We start from the raw sequence: 22,570 nt of genomic DNA, 5'->3' as shown, positions 1-22,570 counted from the left end.
TTGACAATATTTCAGTAACTGAGCATAATTCATTTGAGCAGTAAATGGGTAGTGTGTCTATATGTATGTATTTATCTATTGTACATACATAGTGCAAAGCTAGTCAAAAGCAACAGTGTTTAACAAAAGCACAAGCCCAGGAGTTTGAGCCCGATCATTTACAATGATGGAGATAAAAGGTACATTCTACAATGTGCAGGGGCAAAGCTCCTTGAAGAGAGGAACATTCATTCTGGTTCGTTCTGAATTGCAGGAGGGTCTCAGCAGTTCTTGTGTTAGCTGTGATGTGTACTGTGTTTCCAATCCTGGGTTTGGAGATAGAGAATCCTTGCCTTCTGTATTTTTCCTTCTTATGGTTAAAATTGTATGTAGTGGCGTACATGCTGTGGTATTGGTGAACTGTATGATTCCCCTCCGCCTTCCTTACAATACCCCACTCCCAAGGTGAAATATTAATGAGGGGAATTAGGAAAGAACCAGATTAACAGTGATGTATGAATCTACAAGAAGATTTTGGAAGCACAAGAGGATTCTGTGGCATCTTCAGTAGAGCTGCAATATTCCATATTCTGTGGAAGAATGTAGAATGTGGAGTGTGGAGTGCTGGGGAGGGGGCAGGATTTGCAAGATGTCAGGGGGTTGTAACTGGATAGCGTTTGAGGTTGGATGCAGACCTACTTGTGGATGAAGGGTTTTGTGAAGGAATAAAGTGATATAAAAAACTAGGATATGTGATACTTCATTATATTTTTCCATTCTGCTATATGGGCAACTGACATTAATATCCAGGAACACTCTGGAATCTTTCCAGGCTACCCTGGAAACCATGCAGGAGCTTCAGTATAAAGTTGGCCCTGCCTGTCCACTGTGTTATTCTGGTGAGAGCAAAGTAAGACACATCATTTGCACTCAATGTCAAACTGCCGCAAGAACTGGCTAGGTTTGTTAGATTATTGTGGTTTTTGTTTGGTTTTTTTTTTACCTAACGCACAAATGAGAGAAGGAGGAATTATTTGACAAAAAGAAAGAAGTCCTTGGCAAAGATCAGCATATTATATCAGAACCAACCTCAGATGACAAGGGATTAGAATTCCTTAAATAGATTAGTTACAAAATGTACTGCTACGTTGCTTAGAGGTTTCATGGTGGGTGGAATTCATACAAGTGTGATAAGGTCTGGGGTCACTCAGCTCTTAAAATGTTTTTAGGCCCTGCGTGATGCTGCCATGTGGTGAAGTATGTGCTGCTGCTAGGTGGTGGGAATGAACTGATTGATGTAAAGGCTGAATTGTTTTGTAATGTGTGCATTTCTGTTAAAGGTTTGCAAAGCGCTTCCTATATCACAAAACCTCCCAGAAATCGGAGGTTCAGGTTCTTTACCATAGGATGCAGAGGGTTGTCAGGATGGCAACCGATCCAGTCTTGAACCTTACCACAATACCATTCACTTAAAAAATATATATGCTCTGTACACAAAGTAGGACAAACCAGTCTCATCTAATCAGTTATCTTGGTCTAAGGCACCAATAGTTGATTCAGTTTAAAAAGAGGATTAGATCACTTCACCAAATAAATTGGTGACATTCAATCACAGTCCCGTCTCCACTCAAAGATTCAAAGGTACAGGAAACATTGAAAATTGATGTACAAGATTACGAATCCATGTATTTACAATTACAGGTTTCACATGCACATTCCCCTCTCCACCAAGGCTCTTTTCTCTCACCTACCACCCCCATTCCTCTCTCTCTCTGCACAGTCTTTGCTGGACAACTTTCCTTTATTTTCTCTATCTGCCTCTTCTAATGCACTCGCTTTCTTTGCAGCTATGTTCACTCACATTAATAATTACATGCAAACGAACATTGACCATACCTTTATGGCTCCACCAAGGTTGGCTTTCAGCTTCATCCCAAAAAACTGCGCTGAGGCCTTGAGGGAATCCCGGTCCTTGGATGTCAGCTTCAGAGGCATGGCTGCACGGTTCAGGTGACTGCCCCAAATGTCTGCTCCAAATTCCTTCAGAGAAAGAAAAGACAATGTGACATAGCCCGAATGTGCTGATCAAAAAACATGGGCTCTGCTCATCACCATAGAGGTTCCTGCTACTTCTGTCAACTGGTGCCAAGCATTGGGGTCACTGAGAATGGATTAAAGAGCCTTGTGGACATACAACAATGCAGCCCCATTGTAACTTGTGTATGTCATCGCACTTCCCCATACCTGGGTGTTTGGTCTCCTGGCTAAAACATTTCAAAATGTTGTTGTATTTATTTATAATGACCAAATTCATATTAATGGTGCCCATTGCCCATTATAAATAACACTGCATTGGTTTAACAGCCTAGGAATCCATCCCACTTGCTTTCCAACACAGACTCACAAGTTTGAACCATCTGCTCGTACTAATTATCCTTTCACACAGAAACAGCAGTGTCCCAAAGCTGAACATATAAGTTAGATCCATCTCTTCCTATGCATGAACACAATTTGCAATCTCTTACTTCTGGCTATATTAATAGCATAGAAATTGTTTACTACTTTTCTGGTGGCTAGTCCACAGTATGTCGAGATTTCAACTTCCCATCAGCGCATGGTGCTCCAACCACTCCTGTAGTGTGCAATGCCATATTTCGCTTTACATGCATTGCCAACAGCCTCAGTAGGATGCTGTGTTGGGATGAAAGCCATCAGCATGCTTTTGAAAAGTACCACCCCACATTCTTTTTTCTGCTCTTCCCTATATTTCCCCACCACTGAACAGTCTGCAAGTCCACAAGAGAGGCTCGTCAGAGAAGGTAAGTCATACGCATTCATAGTGCCTTAAAACTGCTGGACGGTATCACACTGATGAGCTGAGATACAAAAAATGCAATCAGAAGAAGTAGGCTTTAAGTATCTTCTTGAATTGTGTTGAGGGCTATTTTGCAGATTTCACTTGCATGGGCCTACCTTACAGTGCAATTTGTTTAATCTTGGGGACCACTAGCCAATACATATTATGGGATCACAGTGACCTAGATAGTGTGTTACATTAGATTCCAGTTTTCCAATGTGTCAGGCAATCTTGATGTAAATGTTTTATAAAAACATAACTAGAATACAAAGTGTGATCCTCTTTTCAAACAGGAGCTTCTCGTGGCAACCTAAACCAATCACCACCCAGGCTGTGTAATTCTGATCTTTTGTAGGTTGCCAAAGAGTTTCTTTGTGGCTTCTACAAACAGGGTTTCACAATTATATGACCAACAGCCAATTACAGCTGTAGCTATGATAGCTGTATTCGCTTGTGACACCAAAGGCTGCACACCACCAATAAGGCAGATGTAATGGCAGCAACACTTGGTCACCTACTTTACCTGCGTTCCAAGTCACCAGACTGCCCACCACTGCTCCCAGGGTTTTATCTTCCACTGAGATGGAAATATCAAAGTTACTAATGGCCATGCTATTGTGTTAGCTATAAGGAAGAACTTACAAAAGCAAGGTGCATAGCTAAAACCCAAGGGAAGCTATGGGGCTGCTGGTAATTATGAAAGTGAGCTTATTTCAGGGTATTAGATCATATAAATTGCCTAGAATCCCTCCTCTGCAGGGGTCAATTTTGTGTTGCAGAAGTGAGTCTCACTATGTGCTTTTGTAATGTTAAGGTGAATGAAATGTGTCCATTTGGAACTACCTGTGCATGGCAGTAAACGATTGTGCATGATGTCCGATGTCCTATGCCCACAGTGAACCTAACTGCCTGCACATCAGTATGTGGAGAGACTACTTCGAATCCAGTTTTAGGTCAAGGAGGAGCTTCCCTTTTTTTGAGTGCAGGTTTCTCCTATAGTGAAGTCCATCGCTTCACCTGTTGCCAAGCAGCTGTGGCCTTTACTGGGGGTTTACTGGTGCCAATCAACATCCCAATTTCAAAGCTATCAGACCGGTGCCTGCTTGAACCAACATCCTGTAGGTAAAAGCACTCATCTTTGATTCGGAGAAGATTTTGACTTTTAACAAAAGCAGAGCTATGGTGGCTCAGACTTCTATGGGTGGCTCACTTGTAGATAAATACTGGCAAATTGCAGCCAGTAACACGTTCATTATCTAGACATATGAAGACCCTTCACGTCAAAGTTGGGAAGATGCAGTTCCGGGTGGGGGAGCAAAAGATTTTAGAATTCTTCATGCCTGGACTTTTAAAACACATTGCTACTGTGACCTGTGAGAGAGGAGAAAGTGTAACACTGGGAAAGGAGAGTAACTGCATCCTGAACACTGAAAGATCTGCATGAGGACGAGATGAATGAACATCTGCTTGGAAGAGGACTCAAGGATCAATGAGATTCCCACAACTAGCTAGACTAGAAGCAAGACAGACAACAGTGAAGGTCTGCATGTATTGGGAAGCTGCCCTTCATTGCTACTGGTGGGTCTGTAGAATTTTTTACCAACCCTATATCCTTGAGACGTCAGTATCTATCCTGCCCGAGTGTCGGAGAGCTCTTGCACCCTCACACTCCCAGGATGCATTCAAGTTCAATTGGCTAGAGGCTGTTGGCCTCCTTGCAGAACTAATAGATCCACCTATCTAGCCCTCGTGTCCCAAAATTGTTACTGAAAGTTGTGCCCTCATACCAAACACTGAATGCCAGTTCCCAAATGGAACTGATGGAGTCCTAGGGCTTACTGCAGCCCTGAAGGTGAGGCAGTCTACCAGTCCTTCCATGAAAAAACAGAGCTGGTCTCTTTGCTTAACTGCCCCACTCTTCAACCCTCACTACCACCCATGATGCACAAGCTTTGGGTAGCATGTAATGTGGAACCACTGTTGTAAGGAAATGCCTCCTTGGCATGGTTACCCCCTGACTTTTTGCCTTTGCTGATGCCAAGTTATGATTTGAAAGTGTGCTGAGGCCTGCTAACCAGGCCCCAGCACCAGTGTTCTTTCCCTAACCTGTACCTTTGTTTCCACAATTGGCCAACCCTGGCATCCAGGTAAGTCCCTTGTAACTGGTACCCCTGGTACCAAGGGCCCTGATGCCAGGGAAGGTCTTTAAGGGCTGCAGCACGTCTTATGCCACCCTGGGGACCCCTCACTCAGCACAGACACACTGCTTGCCAGCTTGTGTGTGCTGGTGGGGATAAAATGACTAAGTCGACATGGCACTCCCCTCAGAGTGCCATGCCAACCTCACACTGCCTATAGGTATAGATAAGTCACCCCTCTAGCAGGCCTTACAGCCCTAAGGCAGGGTGCACTATGCCACAGGTGAGGGGATAAGTGCATGAGCACTATGCCCCTACCGTGTCTAAGCAAAACCTTAGACATTGTAAGTGCAGGGTAGCCATAAGAGTATATGGTCTGGGAGTCTGTCATACACGAACTCCACAGCACCATAATGGCTACCCTGAAAACTGGGAAGTTTGGTATCAAACTTCTCAGCACAATAAATGCACACTGATGCCAGTGTACATTTTATTGTAAAATACACCCCAGAGGGTATCTTCGAGATGCCCCCTGAAACCATACCAGACTACCAGTGTGGGCTGACTAGTTTTAGCAGCCTGCCACACACCAGACATGTTGCTGGCCACATGGGGAAGAGTGCCTTTGTCACTCTGTGGCTAGTAACAAAGCCTGTACTGGGTGGAGGTGCTTCTCACCTCCCCCTGCAGGAACTGTAACACCTGGCGGTGAGCCTCAAAGGCTCACCCCCTTTGTTACAGCACCCCAGGGCACTCCAGCTAGTGGAGTTGCCCGCCCCCTCCGGCCACGGCCCCAATTTTGGCGGCAAGGCCGGAGGAGATAATGAGAAAAACAAGGAGTCGTCACTGACCAGTCAGGACAGCCCCTAAGGTGTCCTGAGCTGAGATGACACTGACTTTTAGAAATCCTCCATCTTGCAGATGGAGGATCCCCCCAATAGGATTAGGGATGTGCCCCCCTCCCCTCAGGGAGGAGGCACAAAGAGGGTGTAGCCACCCTCAGGGCTAGTAGCCATTGGCTACTAACCCCCCAGACCTAAACACACTCCCAGAACCTAGGTAACTAGATTACTGCAAACTGAAGACGAAGAAGGACTTCTGACCTGAAAGCCCTGCAGAGAAGACGGAGACACCAACGGCTTTGGCCCCAGCCCTACCGGCCTGTCACCCCACTTCAAGAAAAACTGCAACAGCGACGCGTCCCCCAGGGTCCAGCGACCTCCGAAGCCTCAGAGGACTACCCTGCATCTAAAAGGACCAAGAACTCCCGAGGACAGCGGCTCTGCTCCAAAGAAGAAACAACTTTGCAACAAAGAAACTTTAAAGGACTGCACGTTTCCCACCGGAAGCGTGAGACTTTCCACTCTGCACCCGACGCCCCTGGCTCGACCTGCGGAGAAACAACGCTACAGGGAGGACTTCCCGGCAACTACGACCCTGTGAGTAGCCAGAGTTGACCCCCCTGAGCCATCCAGCGACACCTGCAGAGGTAAACCAGAGGCTCCCTCCGACCGCGCCTGCTTCTAAGAACCCGACGCCTGGTAAAGGCACTGCACCCGCAGCCCCTACGACCTGAAGGATCCTACCTCCAGTGCAGGAGCGACCCCCAGGTGGCCCTCTCCCTTGCCCAAGTGGTGGCTACCCCGAGGAGCCCCCCCCCCCCTTGCCTGCATCGCTGAAGAGACCCCTTGGTCTCCCATTGAATTCCATTACAAACCCCGACACCTGTTTGTACACTGCACCCGGCCCGCCCCCGTGCCGCTGAGGGGGGACTTTTTGTGCTGACTTGTGTCCCCCCCGGTGCCCTACAAAACCCCCCCTGGTCTGCCCTCCGAAGACGCGGGTACTTACCTGCTGGCAGACTGGAACCGGGGCACCCCCTTCTCCATTGAAGCCTATGCGTTTTGGGCACCACTTTGACCTCTGCACCTGACCGGCCCTGAGCTGCTGGTGTGGTAACTTTGGGGTTGCTCTGAACCCCCAACGGTGGGCTACCTTGGACCCAACTTTGAACCCTGTAGGTTGTTTACTTACCTGCAAAACTAACAAACACTTACCTCCCCCAGGAACTGTTGAAAATTGCACTGTGTCCAGTTTTAAAATAGCTTATTGCCATTTGTGTGAAAACTGTATATGCTATTTTGCTAATTCAAAGTTCCTAAAGTTGCTAAGTGAAATACCTTTCATTTAAAGTATTGTTTGTAAATCTTGAACCTGTGGTTCTTAAAATAAACTAAGAAAATATATTTTTCTATATAAAAACCTATTGGCCTGGAATTGTCTTTGAGTGTGTGTTCCCCATTTATTGCCTGTGTGTGTACAACAAATGCTTAACACTACCCTCTGATAAGCCTACTGCTCGACCACACTACCACAAAATAGAGCATTAGAATTATCTCTTTTTGCCACTATCTTACCTCAAAGGGGAACCCTTGGACTCTGTACAAGGCATTTCTTACTTTGAAATAGTGCATACAGAGCCAACTTCCTACATTGGTGGATCAGCGGTGGGGTACAAGACTTTGCATTTGCTGGACTACTCAGCCAATACCTGATCACACGACTAAATTCCAAACATTGTCATTAGAAACTGATTTTTGAAATTTGAGCTATTTTTCTAAATTTGTAAAAGTCCTGCTAGGGCCTTGTGTTAATCCCTGTTAGCATTTCTTTTAGAGTTTAAAAGTTTTGTAAAAGTTTGAAGTAAGTTCTAGAAATAGTTTTAGATTCTTAAAAAGTATTCCAACTTTTAGAAACATAGGGGGTCAGCCGCCCGTCAAGCGGTAACCGCCGTGCGGCCGCCAATGCGGCCGCACTCCCGCGGACCCCATTACAACATCCCCGCTGGGCCGGCGGGCGCAAACCTAGTTTACGCCCACCGGCCCAGCGGGGATGCGGCCGCAACATAGGAGCCGGCTCCTAATGGAGCCGGCGGTGTTGCGGCCGTGCGACGGGTGCAGTAGCACCCGTCGCGCTTTTCACTGTCTGCTATGCAGACAGTGAAAAGCTGCATGGGGCCCTGTTAGGGGGCCCCAGGACTCCCCTTACCGCCAGCCTCTTCCTGGCGGTGCAAACCGCCAGAAACAGGCCGGCGGTAGGGGAGTCATAATCCCCCAGGGCAGCGCTGCTTGCAGCGCTGCCCTGGCGGATTATCACCGCCGGGGCTAAAACGGCGGGAAACAGCCGGCCCTGGCGGTGCGACCGCGGCGCTACCGCCGCAGTCGTAATACGGGTCTCCGTACCGCCAGCCTGTTGGCGGTACGGACGCCACATTACCCCTGGCGGTCGGAGACTGCCAGGGTCGTAATGACCCCCATAATGTCTAATGCAGAAGAGATTGTGATGGAACTCAACCTCACCCCTTACCTGCATCTTAGGATGTCCGAGTTAAGGTCTCTCTGCAAAATCAAAAAGATTAAAACTGGTTCAAACCCTACCAAAGTACAGCTCCAGGAGCTTTTAGCAGAGTTTGCTAAAAACAACCCCTCTGATGATGGCCTCACAGAGGGGGACCCTAGTGGCCTGGTGGATTTCCCACCCCCAGTCCTAGATAGGGAGCCCAGGGTCTCTCAAACCCTGACTCCAAATGTGATAGTCCGAGATGCTCCTTCTCACACAGGAGAGTCCAGCAACTCTGGAAGTATTGAGGGCAGCCTCAATGAAGATGACCTCCTGTTAGCCAGGATGGTCAAAAGATTGGCGTTAGAGGGACAGCTCCTAGCCATAGAAAGGGAAAGACAAGAGATGGGCCTAGGTCCCATCAATGGTGGCAGCAACATAAATAGGGTCAGAGATTCTCCTGACATGTTGAAAATCCCAAAAGGGATTGTAACTAAATATGAAGATGGTGATGACATCACCAAATGGTTCACAGCTTTTGAGAGGGCTTGTGCAACCAGAAAAGTAAACAGATCTCACTGGGGTGCTCTCCTTTGGGAAATGTTCACTGGAAAGTGTAGGGATAGACTCCTCACACTCTCTGGAAAAGATGCAGAATCCTATGACCTCATGAAGGCTACCCTGATTGAGAGCTTTGGATTCTCCACTGAGGAATATAGAATTAGGTTCGGGGGGCTCAAAAATCCTCGAGCCAGACCTGGGTTGATTTTGTTGACTACTCAGTGAAAACACTGGATGGTTGGATTCAAGGCAGTGGTGTAAATGATTATGATGGGCTGTACAATTTATTTGTGAAAGAACACCTGTTAAGTAATTGTTTCAATGATAAACTGCATCAGCATCTGGTAGACCTAGGACCAATTTATCCCCAACAATTGGGAAAGAAGGCGGACCATTGGGTCAAGACTAGGGTGACCAAGACTTCCACAGGGGGTGACCAAAAGAAAGGGGTCACAAAGCCTCCTCAGGGGAAGAGTGTTGAGAAATCCAAAGGGAAAAGTAAAGAGCCTTCTCTAGGGCCCCAAAAACCTGCTGAGGAGGGAGGGTCCAGAGCCTCTTCACAATCCAATTTTGGGTACAAGGGTAAAAACTTTGATCCCAAAAAGGCCTGGTGTCGTAGCTGTAATCAGCAAGGACACCAAACTGGAGTCAAGGCCCGTCCCAAGAAAGGTTCCACTTCTAACTCTACTCCAGCTAACACTGGAATGGCCAGTCTCCAAGTGGGATCAACAGTGTGCCCAGAGCAAATCAGGGTTCACACTGAAGCTACATTAGTCTCTGAGGGTGGGGTGGATTTAGCCACACTGGCTGCCTGGCCCCCTAATATGCAAAAATACAGGCAGCAGCTCTTAATTAATGGGACAAGTGTAGAAGGCCTGAGGGATACAGGTGCCAGTGTCACCATGGTGACAGAGAAACTGGTTTCCCCTGGTCAATACCTGGCTGGACAAACTTATCCAGTCACCAACGCTGACAATCAGACTAAAGTACATCCCATGGCTATGGTAACTTTAGAGTGGGGAGGGGTCAATGGCCTGAAACAGGTGGTGGTCTCCTCAAATATCCCTGTAGACTGTTTGCTTGGAAATGACCTGGAGTCCTCAGCATGGGCTGAGGTAGAACTCAAAACCCATGCAGCCATGCTGGGTATCCCTGAACTGGTGTGTGTCAAGACAAGGGCACAGTGCAAGGCTCAGGGTGACAAAGTGGTGTTGGAGCCTGGAAAAAGGGCCCAACCCTCCAAGAGAAAAGGAAAGAAGACTGGGGAACCAGCTTCAACACAACAAGAGAAAGAGAACCTCTCTTCCCAGGAAGAAGTTCTGCCCTCTGAGGGAACTGTGCCCATGGAGTTAGAACCTTATCAGGTTGAGCTCCTAGGCCCAGGGGGACCCTCAAGGGAACAGTTGTGTAAGGGGCAAGAAACCTGTCCCTCTCTTGAAGGCCTTAGGCAGCAAGCTGCTGAAGAGTCCAAAGGAAAAATAACAGGAACACATAGAGTCTATTGGGAAGATGGACTCCTTTACACTGAGGCAAGAGATCCCAAACCTGGTGCCACTAGGAGAGTGCTAGTGCCTCAGGAGTTTAGGGAGTTCATTCTGACCTTAGCTCATGATATTCCTCTTGCTGGGCATTTGGGACAGACCAAGACGTGGGAGAGATTAGTCAACCACTTCTATTGGCCCAACATGTCCCAGAAGGTCAAGGAGTTTTGTGTCTCCTGTGCCACCTGTCAAGCCAGTGGTAAGACAGGTGGACACCCAAAGGCCCTCCTCATTCCACTTCCAGTGGTGGGGGTCCCCTTTGAAAGAGTGGGTGTGGACATAGTGGGTCCACTTGAACCTCCCGCAGCCTAAGGGAACCAATACATACTAGTAGTAGTGGATCATGCTACTAGATACCCTGAAGCAATTCCCCTTAGGTCGACTACTGCCCCTGCAGTAGCCAAAGCACTCATTGGTATTTTTACCAGAGTGGGATTTCCTAAGGAGGTGGTGTCTGACAGAGGTACCAACTTCATGTCAGCATACCTGAAGCATATGTGGAATGAGTGTGGGGTGACTTACAAATTCACCACACCATACCATCCACAAACCAATGGTCTTGTAGAAAGATTTAACAAGACATTGAAAGGCATGATCATGGGGCTCTCTGAAAAACTCAAAAGGAGATGGGATGTCCTCTTGCCATGTCTGCTTTTCGCCAACAGAGAGGTGCCTCAGAAGGGAGTAGGGTTTTCCCCCTTTGAACTTCTGTTTGGCCATCCTGTAAGGGGACCACTAGCTCTTGTAAAAGAAGGCTGGGAGAGACCTCTTCATGAGCCTAAACAAGATATAGTGGACTATGTACTAGGCCTATGTTCAAGGATGGCAGAGTATATGGAAAAGGCAAGTAAAAACCTTGAGGCCAGCCAACAACTCCAGAAGTTGTGGTATGACCAAAAGGCTGCTATGGTTGAGTTTCAGCCAGGGCAGAAAGTCTGGGTTCTGGAGCCTGTGGCTCCCAGGGCACTTCAGGACAGATGGAGTGGCCCTTACCCAGTGCTAGAAAGGAAGAGTCAGGTCACCTACCTGGTAGACCTAGGCACTAGCAGGACCCCCAAAAGGGTGATCCATGTGAACCGCCTCAAACTCTTCCATGACAGGGCAGATGTGAATCTGTTGATGGTAACAGATGAGGACCAAGAAGCTGAGAGTGAACCTCACCCAGATCTCCTCTCCACAGACCCAAAAGTTGTCTCAGTTGATGGAGTGATCTATTCAGACACCCTCTCTGGCCAACAGCAATCTGACTGTAGGAAGGCCCTGCAACAGTTTGCTAAGCTCTTTTCCCTAACCCCTGGTCAGACACACCTGTGTACCCATGATGTGGACACAGGAGACAGCATGCCTGTCAAAAACAACATTTTCAGACAGTCTGACCAAGTTAAGGAAAGCATCAAGGTGGAAGTCCACAAGATGCTGGAATTGGGAGTCATTGAGCACTCTGACAGCCCCTGGGCTAGCCCAGTGGTCTTAGTCCCCAAACCTCACACCAAAGAAGGAAAGAGAGGGATGAGGTTTTGTGTGGACTACAGAGGACTTAATTCTGTCACCAAGACAGATGCCCATCCCATTCCAAGGGCAGATGAATTGATAGACAAACTAGGTGCTGCCAGATACTTACGTACCTTTGACTTGACAGCAGGGTACTGGCAAATCAAAATGGCACCAGGAGCAAAAGAAAAGACAGCATTCTCCACACCTGATGGGCACTATCAGTTTACTGTTATGCCCTTTGGTTTAAAGAATGCCCCTGCCACCTTCCAAAGGTTGGTGAATCAAGTCCTTGCTGGCTTGGAGTCCTTTAGTGCAGCTTATCTTGACGATATTGCTGTCTTTAGCTCCAGCTGGCAGGATCACCTGGTCCACCTGAAGAAGGTTTTGAAGGCCCTGCAAGCAGCAGGCCTCTCTATCAAGGCATCCAAATGCCAGATAGGGCAGGGAACTGTGGTTTACTTGGGACACCTTGTAGGTGGAGGCCAAGTTCAGCCACTACAGCCTAAGATCCAGACTATTCTGGACTGGGCAGCTCCAAAAACCCAGACTCAAGTCAGGGCATTCCCTGGCTTGACTGGGTACTACAGGAGGTTTGTGAAGGGATATGGAACTATAGTGACACCCCTCACAGAACTTACCTCCAAGAAAATGCCCAAGAAAGTAAACTGGACTGTAGAATGCCAACAGGCCTTTGACACCCTGAAACAAGCTATGTGCACAGCACCAGTTCTCAAAGCTCCAGATTACTCCAAGCAGTTCATTGTGCAGACTGATGCCTCTGAACATGGGATAGGGGCAAATAAATGATGATGGCCTTGACCAGCCTGTTGCTTTCATTAGCAGGAGGTTACTCCCCAGGGAGCAGCGTTGGAGTGCCATTGAGAGGGAGGCCTTTGCTGTGGTTTGGTCCCTGAAGAAGCTGAGACCATACCTCTTTGGTACTCACTTCCTAGTTCAGACTGACCACAGACCTCTCAGATGGCTAATGCAAATGAAAGGTGAAAATCCAAAACTGTTGAGGTGGTCCATCTCCCTACAGGGAATGGACTTTATAGTGGAACACAGACCTGGGACTGCCCATGCCAATGCAGATGGCCTTTCCAGGTTCTTCCACTTAGAAAATGAAGACTCTCTTGGGAAAGGTTAGTATCATCATCTTTCGTTTGGGAGGGGGGTGGAGGGGTAAGGAAGTGCCTCCTTGGCATGGTTACCCCCTGACTTTTTGCCTTTGCTGATGCCAAGTTATGATTTGAAAGTGTGCTAAGCCTGCTAACCAGGCCCCAGCACCAGGGTTCTTTCCCTAACCTGTACCTTTGTTTCCACAATTGGCCCACCCTGGCATCCAGGTAAGTCCCTTGTAACTGGTACCCCTGGTACCAAAGGCCCTGATGCCAGGGAAGGTCTCTAAGGGCTGCAGCATGTCTTATGCCACCCTGGGGACCCCTCACTCAGCACAGACACACTGCTTGCCAGCTTGTGTGTGCTGGTGGGGATAAAATGACTAAGTCGACATGGCACTCCCCTCAGAGTGCCATGCCAACCTCACACTGCCTATAGGTATAGATAAGTCACCCCTCTAGCAGGCCTTACAGCCCTAAGGCAGGGTGCACTTTACCATAGGTGAGGGCATAAGTGCATGAGCACTATGCCCCTACAGCGTCTAAGCAAAACCTTAGACATTGTAAGTGCAGGGTAGCCATAAGAGTATATGGTCTGGGAGTCTGTCATACACGAACTCCACAGCACCATAATGGCTACACTGAAAACTGGGAAGTTTGGTATCAAACTTCTCAGCACAATAAATGCACACTGATGCCAGTGTACATTTTATTGTAAAATACACCCCAGAGGGTATCTTCGAGATTCCCCCTGAAACCATACCAGACTACCAGTGTGGGCTGACTAGTTTTAGCAGCCTGCCACACACCAGACATGTTGCTGGCCACATGGGGAGAGTGCCTTTGTCACTCTGTGGCTAGTAACAAAGCCTGTACTGGGTGGAGGTGCTTCTCACCTCCCCCTGCAGGAAATGTAACACCTGGCGGTGAGCCTCAAAGGCTCACCCCCTTTGTTACAGCACCTCAGGGCACTCCAGCTAGTGGAGTTACCCGCCCCCTCCGGCCACAGCCCCACTTTTTGCGGCAAGGCCGGAGGACATAATGAGAAAAACAAGGAGGAGCCACTGGCCAGTCAGGACAGCCCCTAAGGTGTCCTGAGCTGAGATGACTCTGACATTTAGAAATCCTCCATCTTGCAGATGGAGGATCCCCCCAATAGGATTAGGGATTTGCCCCCCTCCCCTCAGGGAGGAGGCACAAAGAGGGTGTAGCCACCCTCAGGGCTAGTAGCCATTGGCCCCAGACCTAAACACACCCCTAAATAGAGTATTTAGGGGCTCCCAGAACCTAGGTAACTAGATTCCTGCAACCTGAAGACGATGAAGGACTGCTGACCTGAAAGCCTGCAGAGAAGACGGAGACACCAACTGCTTTGGCCCCAGCCCTACCGGCCTGTCTCCCCACTTCAAGAAAAACTGCAACAGCGATGCGTCCCCCAGGGTCCAGCGACCTCTGAAGCCTCAGAGGACTACCCTGCATCTAAAAGGACCAAGAACTCCTGAGGACAGCGGCTCTGCTCCAAAGAAGAAACAACTGTGCAACAAAGAAACTTTAAAGGACTGCACGTTTCCCGCCGGAAGCGTGAGACTTTCCACTATGCCCCCGGCTCGACCTGCGGAGAAACAACGCTACAGGGAGGACTCCCCGGCGACTATGACCCTGTGAGTAGCCAGAATTGACCCCCCCCCTGAGCCCCCCAGCGACGCCTGCAGAGGTAAACCAGAGGCTCCCCCTGACCGCGACTGCCTGCTTCTAAGTACACTGCACTCGCAGCCCCCAGGACCTGAAGGATCCGACCTCCAGTGCAGGAGCTATCCCCAGGTGGCCCTCTCCCTTGCCCAGGTGGTGGCTACCCCGAGGAGCCCCCCCCCTTGCCTGCATCGCTGAAGAGACCCCTTGGTGTCCCATTGAATTCCACTACAAACCAGACGCCTGTTTGTACACTGCACCCGGCCGCCCCCGTGCCGCTGAGGGTGTACTTTTTGTGCTGACTTGTGTCCCCCCTGGTGCTCTACAAACCCCCTGGTCTGCCCTCCGAAGGCACGGGTACTTACCTGCTGGCAGACTGGAACCGGGGCACCCCCTTCTCCATTGAAGCCTATGCGTTTTGGGCACCACTTTGACCTCTGCACCTGACTGGCTCTGAGCTGCTGGTGTGGTAACTTTGGGGTTGCTCTGAACCCCCAACGGTGGGCTACCTTGGACCCAACTTTGAACCCTGTAGGTGGTTTACTTACCTGCAAAACTAACAAACACTTACCGCCCCCAGGAACTGTTGAAAATTGCACTGTGTCCAGTTTTAAAATAGCTTATTGCCATTTGTGTGAAAACTGTATATGCTATTTTGATAATTCAAAGTTCCTAAAGTTCCTAAGTGAAATACCTTTCATTTAAAGTATTGTTTGTAAATCTTGAACCTGTGGTTCTTAAAATAAACTAAGAAAATATATTTTTCTATATAAAAACCTATTGGCCTGGAATTGTCTTTGAGTGTGTGTTCCCCATTTATTGCCTGTGTGTGTACAACAAATGCTTAACACTACCCTCTGATAAGCCTACTGCTCGACCACACTACCACAAAACAGAGCATTAGAATTATCTCTTTTTGCCACTATCTTACCTCTAAGGGGAACCCATGGACTCTGTCAATGCTATTTCTTACTTTGAAATAGTGCATACAGACCCAACTTCCTACAACTGTATAGGGTAAGAATGTTTTTTAGAAGATGCTGTGAGTGCGTGAACAAAATGGCAGTTTCCATTCAGAAACCGGACCGCCTTTCCTTGCAGATATACCATCCTGATTGTTGCTGTTCCTTGTGCACCAACCAGCAAGAAGCGTTTAGGTACATGCTGAGGTGGGGGAATGAGATTAAAACAAATATAGGAATAGCATCTCTAGGAGCAGAATACATATTTGCTTTCCTTGCTTCTGCCTGCCACAGCAAAATGCTCTGCTTCTCACCTTGTCGTGTGATAATGTCCCCTAGCAATGCATATTCCTTTGCTCAGCTGCTACCAGCCTTTCCCACTCTCTGCCTTCTTGACCACCTGGAAAAAAGCAAGATGCCTTTTTTGGGACCAAACTAATGCTCTGATTGGAAGTATCTTTATGTGAGTGCCACACAGCATTATAAATATTGGCCCAATCCAAGCATCAGCTGGATCTGTTAATGTAAAGTCTACAGAGCAGCTCTGACAGACAATTGCCAGAAACTGGATCTGGCTGGTTGTTGTTTCTCTCAAGGTCAGGCCTAGGACCCTGTAGAAGCTGGGCAGATGTGACATGCCTTGAAGAAAGGCCATGCTGCACAGTATGAGAACAGCAGGTCTCTGACCAAGACAACAAAGAGAAAGTGGATTGAAGCATTCAGAAAGCTTATGTCGGGGAAGTGATGTGTCCAGGAGTCCAAATTCCCATACAGCCCATATGGCCAGAACTGATCCAAGATGGAATCCCAAGTCCAGAGATCCATGCCCAGCATAAAAATAGAAGACTGGAAATGTGGAGGCCATGCATTATCCCAAGACTCCCCCGGTGTCATCTGTGACTTTGGGGGAGCAAATATCTGCTTTTTCCGACCCCATTGGACACAGTGGCTTTCCCTCTGCACGGCAGACTTGGCCTAGTTACCTGTTGGCACATGTTCACAAATATCTTAAGGCACCATGTTCCCCAATGGACACCAATAGTAAGCAGTACCCAACATAAATAATGCCCAGTAAACATGTACACTCTGTGGCCCAGAGTAAGACCAGACCTCACCTTTCCTGTATCTCCTTTTGTTTGTATAATGCATTAAGACTCTATGGGCTGACAGCACTATGTAAAAAACTACAAAATACAAATACAAATAAATACTCCACCCAAATCGCCTGCTGCCCCACATCACTGGTAAATCATTACTATACTCAAATCTAATAATTCAACCTGCACCCCATCAGGTCACGCAGGCAATCAGCATTGGATGACTCAGCACTTTGTCCAAACTTAGCTCTGCAAAACTAGAAATTATTTATTTTCAGGCTTCATCTACACCTACCTGTTACTTTGCCCTCTTATTCCTCCTTTTGGCATCATTTCTGAGCCTTCAGCTACAATATGACTCACAAATGACCCATCTGCTTAAAACGGCCTCTTCACTGGGATGGACTCCACAAGAATATTCAAGACATTACACCTCTTTCCTTTTTCAGAATGCCTTTACAAATATGCACTGTATTGCATTAAACGTTTGTTATGTGTTTCCACAGATTAACCACGCAAAGCGATTCTGGATTGTTCGGTAAGAGGATACACAGTTTGTTATGGATGGTTGGTAGAATGTGTGTTTACAGAGTGATCTGTACTACCTGAGTTTGGTGGCTTTGAATGAGGGGTGGAGGAGGGCCCCAAACTTGTACCTACACATACACATGGAACGCATCCAAGGGATAATGTAGCCTTTGCAGATGCTTACTTTCTTTGGGTGATTGGGTTAGAAGCTGTCCCAGTGCTTGTGTCTGGTTTGAGGTGCGTGGATTCTTAGTCGTCCCCGGTGAGAAGCATAGCTATTATGGATGAAGTTTGGAGGAGGTTTTAATCCGGATTAAGCGATCTTGCAGCTGATCCTGTGACATGAGTGTGATAGATAGGGTAACGGACGCCTAAAATATAATTCTCCTCAAAGATAAAATAACCTGAACCTATGCTGAGTGAGGAGAAGCCAGGAGACTGACAAAGCAACATTTCCTACATCTCCAATTCATCATATATGAACGACTCTTCCATGCCTTTAAACATACACATCCAAACTGAGATTGCTTTTCAATATCATACCTTTACCACATTTGTCTGAAAGGTCATGCTAATAAACACCATTAACTACTCAAGCCAATACGGTGCCCTCATTGCCTACTTACCGTCTGTGGCTCTGTCGCTGGGGGAGCAAGACCCGGTGTTCGAGCAGAGGGGCAGGATTCTGCAACACTCCCGGAAGTTGAGCTGTTCTGCTCACGTCCTTCCTTAAGAGCTCGATACTCTTTGTACAGATCTGCAGAGCAAAAGCAGCAAGTGATCCGCAGTGTCTTCAGCAAGGTTCAAGGTTACAGGGCAGAGGACTCTTCCGCTCTCATGAAGCTATTAAAACCAGCAAAAGATGCCAGGAAGAAGACTGAGCCCTGAAAATAGCATGGTCACTCATCAGTAGCCAGTGGATTGGTGGTTTGAGTGCACGTCTGCCACTCATGTAGCTGATTCTTCCCCTGCCATATCAGCCTTTTAAATGTACTTGTTGGTGACGGAATTTGTGGACAATAGCCCAATACTTGAAACAAGTTGAAGCATTTTCACAGTGTGCTTTTTTTAGACAGAAATCAAATTGTTTATATGTTCTTAAGCATCAGGGTCTGCCTGAGCACTAAATAACTATTACAAAATGTAGACATAATACCGATCGAAAAAAAACAACTACAAGTTATTGATGTAACAAAAAATTTAAAAACTATTTTCAACCAGAGAGCAATAAAGAATAAAAGGCAAGTAAATCCCAAGAGTAAATAAAATGAGAAAACATTTAAGCATCAACTTGATAGAAAGACATTAAACACGTAATACAAGAAGATGATTTCAAACAGAGCTTACTACAATGAGCCCCAGGGAACATGCAGAGACTTTATTACTCTGAATCTTAACTGGGTTCTCTGGTGCAAACAGAAAACTTCTAAACTTGAGCTACCAAGTAAAGGGCATGGGGAAGTTCAGTGTGGCTGAATCAGGCTCATGGTCTACCTTCCTGCCTACCCTGGAGAGAGCCAATGAAGGGACAAACCTGGCTCTAGCTCAGCTCTTGGTCACAGAGGCATGTGAAGCCATCTTAGAGCCAAGGTCAGTATCCTGGCTACCAACTCCTCTCACACGGCAACTGATGCTTTGAAAAAGTAAAAATACAGCATCCTGCTCAACAAACAGAGCTGAAAAAGATGTAATGACATCACTGGTTTAAATGAAACCTGAAATGTGTGTTTTATTCTGAATGTGCCTATACTACTGAAATTGTAGTTGACATGTGGGTAGGTGGAATAAGGTTACAGATATGTTCCCACCAAAAACCCTCAGGGCACCTTTGAGGTCTCGTTCCTTTGCATATTAATTTTATTGGCTTTACTGCAGGCTGGGTTTTTCAGGAAGTAGCTGCTTTTGTAGAAACAATGGAGATCAGAGATATGAATATCTAAAATTATAATATTCTGGCTTCCTCACACTTACCTTTGTGCTATGAAAGATAAGACAGGTTAATTTTTAGTCCCATCTAGTTTGCTAAATTGCCCAACACTCAGATTGTAAATATTCATTTTGCGTTTTATTCTTTAGTCTTTTGAGGTTGAATCATACTCGGTTTGCCTAACTAACTTCCAGCAAGAGTCTTAAATAGTGTCTCCTGAATAATGACCTAATTTGTGTGCTTTGTGGGTGAACTTTGTTGAAGACAGTGTGCTAAATTAGCACTTTTGTAAAACTGATGGCAGGAGGGGATATCTTTCAGTGGCTAATCCTGTCCTCCCTCACTTTACCAAATGGTGTAGTCCCTGTCAAATCATTTAATTTCACTGGACCTCTTTTGCTTGACTCAAAACTAAAAGATCCTGTATGTCGTTTGCACTACACGAAAAACAGACTTACATATAGTTTGACTGTTTAATGACACTCCATATTTATACAGTTAACCCTACAACATGAATCACCACTTGGTTCACTTGTGACAACGATGTGAGAAAAGGTGAAGCAGTGACCCCTAAATATGTGTAGGTTTTATGTGGAAAAGTTATTACTATTAATAAATGTCACTAGGTGCAGTAATGCAACCTAATGTCCTAGATTTATGTACGTAAAATTATTAAAATATACTTTTTTGCTACATGCTATGGAGTTTTTATCGCTATGTTACTTAACTTTTTTGTGCTGTTGATATAATTTTATAGACAGGCTTGTACTTTGCTCAGTCTGGGTCCCACTGCGAATTTCCTGCAGCTCACTTTTATTCCAGACCCCATCAACCCCATCTTTCAAGCCTGGAAGCAACTATAAGCAAGTTGCAGTCGGGGATGTGGATAAGGGACTTGTGCCTTTTCACTCAGGACCTTGTGCAGTCAGGGACTACCCCTGTGTTTGTATAGTGATGTTGTCTCTCCAAACACATACTTCAAACTTTGTTTAGTATTTGGTACATTTTAATGACACTTCAACAGCACTGTACGTAGCAGTGAGGATTTTTTCTTAATTTAGGGCATGTCTTCATTCACGCTCTGAGAATCTCTAAATCTCGCTGACGCTTCCGACAAGCTCCATATATGTAGAACTAGGCTGAGTAGAATTAAGTAGGAATACTTACTCTTCGTGTCCTCCGTTGCATTGTCAATGTCAGCCTGTCAGGGAAACAACAAAGCACGTGTTGAAATGCAAGCCTCACAGCTCTGCCATTCACTCCTCGCGGCTCAACCATTGGCTCCTAACAGCTACAGGCATCTGCTATTCGCTCCTCAGACATCAGCCACCCACAGCTCTGCCTTTCATAGCTCACAACCCAGTCACTAATTCCCCACGGTTTGGCCAGTCGTTCCGAAGTACTCGGCCTTTCGCTCCTTAGCGCCTCGCTAATTTCAGAATCCCCTCTGGTCGCCGCTTTGCAATTCAAGGCACATCAGAGCCCCACACACAGTTCTACCCTTAGTAGGTAAAAGCGGTCATTGACACTTGCAGCACTGACCACTGTTAGGTCATACCCCACCACTTTTCCCATGTCCTACTTGAGCCTCACAGCCTTGAAGGTAGTTCTGCTTTTAGGCCTCATGGCTGAGCTATTCATACTCAAAAGCTTTGATACTTATGCTTCACAACTCTGTACACAGCTCTGACACTCATGGCGCACAGTTCTGCTCAGGGATCTGTCATACCTTCCTCACATCACTGCACACGGATCGCCTATACATGCCCAGCAGCCCGACCCGGCATCCCCGCTCCGCCGACCTAGCCCTCGCAACCGTCCCACGCGTTCGCAGAACTACAACTGGCGGTAGATCATTCTCGCATCTCGCAGCCAAAATGTGGAACACCCTCCCCACCACCTGCGCCAGACCAAAGACCGCCTTACCTTCAGGAAATTTCTCAAGACCTGGCTATTCGAGCAGTAGCAGCACCTCCCCCCTCAGCGCCTTGAGACCCTCACAGGTGAGTAGTGCACTTTACACATTCCTGATTGATTGAAAGATCACCCACCCTTAGACCTACCTTGTTGGGCTTTCTTTTGTGCTGCGCCAGGAACCCTGTCTCCCAGTTCTTAAGCTGCACCTTCAGCTCGTTGTAGCGATCCATTGCCCTGGATATAGCCTGTTAATGCACCTGTGACAAAGAGGACAACAGCACTTCAGTTCGAAGTACAACACAGACAATACCACAGCATGCTGTTCCACTGTCACCTATGTAGACAACCTCAAGGGAATCAGCACAGTTCCACTGTTCTTGAGCTCTCCTCGTCCAAAAGCCAGACATGGTGCACACTTTTCAACCATGACCTGCTGTTATTACTCATCCCTTCTAGCGCCTCCACTACCTACATGCAACCTCAACACCCCAGTTTTTTCCACAGTATGTTGAGAACCTTTTGCCCCGGACAAGGCAGCTGTTACAGTGCATGACCCAAAGGCGGAGTGGCTACTTGACAGATTGGGTGTATTCAAAACTGGGGTACTGTGTAGCCAAAGTATTGTTGTTCTTTAGGTCTGTTTTTCTGCCAATGTTTCCTCTGCCTAAGCAGTAAACCCATCCACCGCACTGTACCTGGCGAACTGCAGCCATGCCCCTGCTTCAGCAGGTTACTAGAGCACTTCCACAGGTCTACTGTAGATTCAATAGAGTGGAGAGGGTATTTTGACGTGTGACTCGCCTCGTACTGGCCACAGCCTTCTCCTAACATGAGCACCAACACAGCAGTGAAGCAAGCAAGAACAGTGGGTGTTGGAGCATTAGGCCTAAGGGTTAGGGACAAATACACTGGTCAATATAGTAGTGAATAAAAATAAATAAAAAAAACTTGCGCAAATGCAAGATAAGAACACACGTCACCCAAGGAAAAATATGGCCAACTTTGTACAAAAGTTTCACATCACGCATAGTCTGTGCCATCTGGAAAGACGTTGACACTGAAAAAGGAATAAGGGTGCTTCAATTAAGAACTAAACCAAAGTCAAGAAGCATCCTAAACTTAAATACATCAGCTACAAAAACGGCTTTACATTTCCAAGTTAAAAAAATCACTTCGAAACCAATTTCAACACCTGACCACTACAAAATGTTAGGCTCACAAAATATCCCAAGAATATTTAGAAAAAAACGCCTGCTTCCAGACCACTAATAATTCTCGGCCTGGGAGAGGAACAGAACCTGCTCTAGCAACCATCAGAGAGGATCGACCTGCCTTTCACAGTACAAGCAGACCAACCACCCTAATTCTTTGTAATCCGTTTGTGTTCTCTTGAGGCATAGGCCATTATGAACCATGTTATTTT

The 22,570-nt window shown here is 47.0% G+C and overlaps 1 protein-coding gene across 3 annotated transcripts in view; it reads right to left on the bottom strand.

Moving 5' to 3' along the window:
• The window catches only part of RECQL4 (RecQ like helicase 4), a 235,129-nt gene that overhangs the window by 187,801 nt on the left and 24,758 nt on the right, over positions 1-22,570 (bottom strand). For all 3 annotated transcript variants that reach the window (XM_069220936.1, XM_069220938.1, XM_069220937.1), the window contains exons 2-5: positions 21,294-21,404; positions 20,398-20,431; positions 17,930-18,060; positions 1,876-2,019 (exon numbers count right to left, since the gene is read on the bottom strand). In XM_069220936.1, coding sequence (XP_069077037.1) covers positions 1,876-2,019; positions 17,930-18,060; positions 20,398-20,431; positions 21,294-21,377 — 393 coding nt within the window. In that variant the 5' untranslated portion in view covers positions 21,378-21,404. The remainder of the gene's footprint in view (positions 1-1,875; positions 2,020-17,929; positions 18,061-20,397; positions 20,432-21,293; positions 21,405-22,570) is intronic.

This window comes from Pleurodeles waltl, chromosome 2_2, assembly GCF_031143425.1.
Source record: "Pleurodeles waltl isolate 20211129_DDA chromosome 2_2, aPleWal1.hap1.20221129, whole genome shotgun sequence".
Taxonomy (NCBI): domain Eukaryota; kingdom Metazoa; phylum Chordata; class Amphibia; order Caudata; family Salamandridae; genus Pleurodeles; species Pleurodeles waltl.
This window is presented reverse-complemented; position numbering and strand designations above follow the sequence as displayed.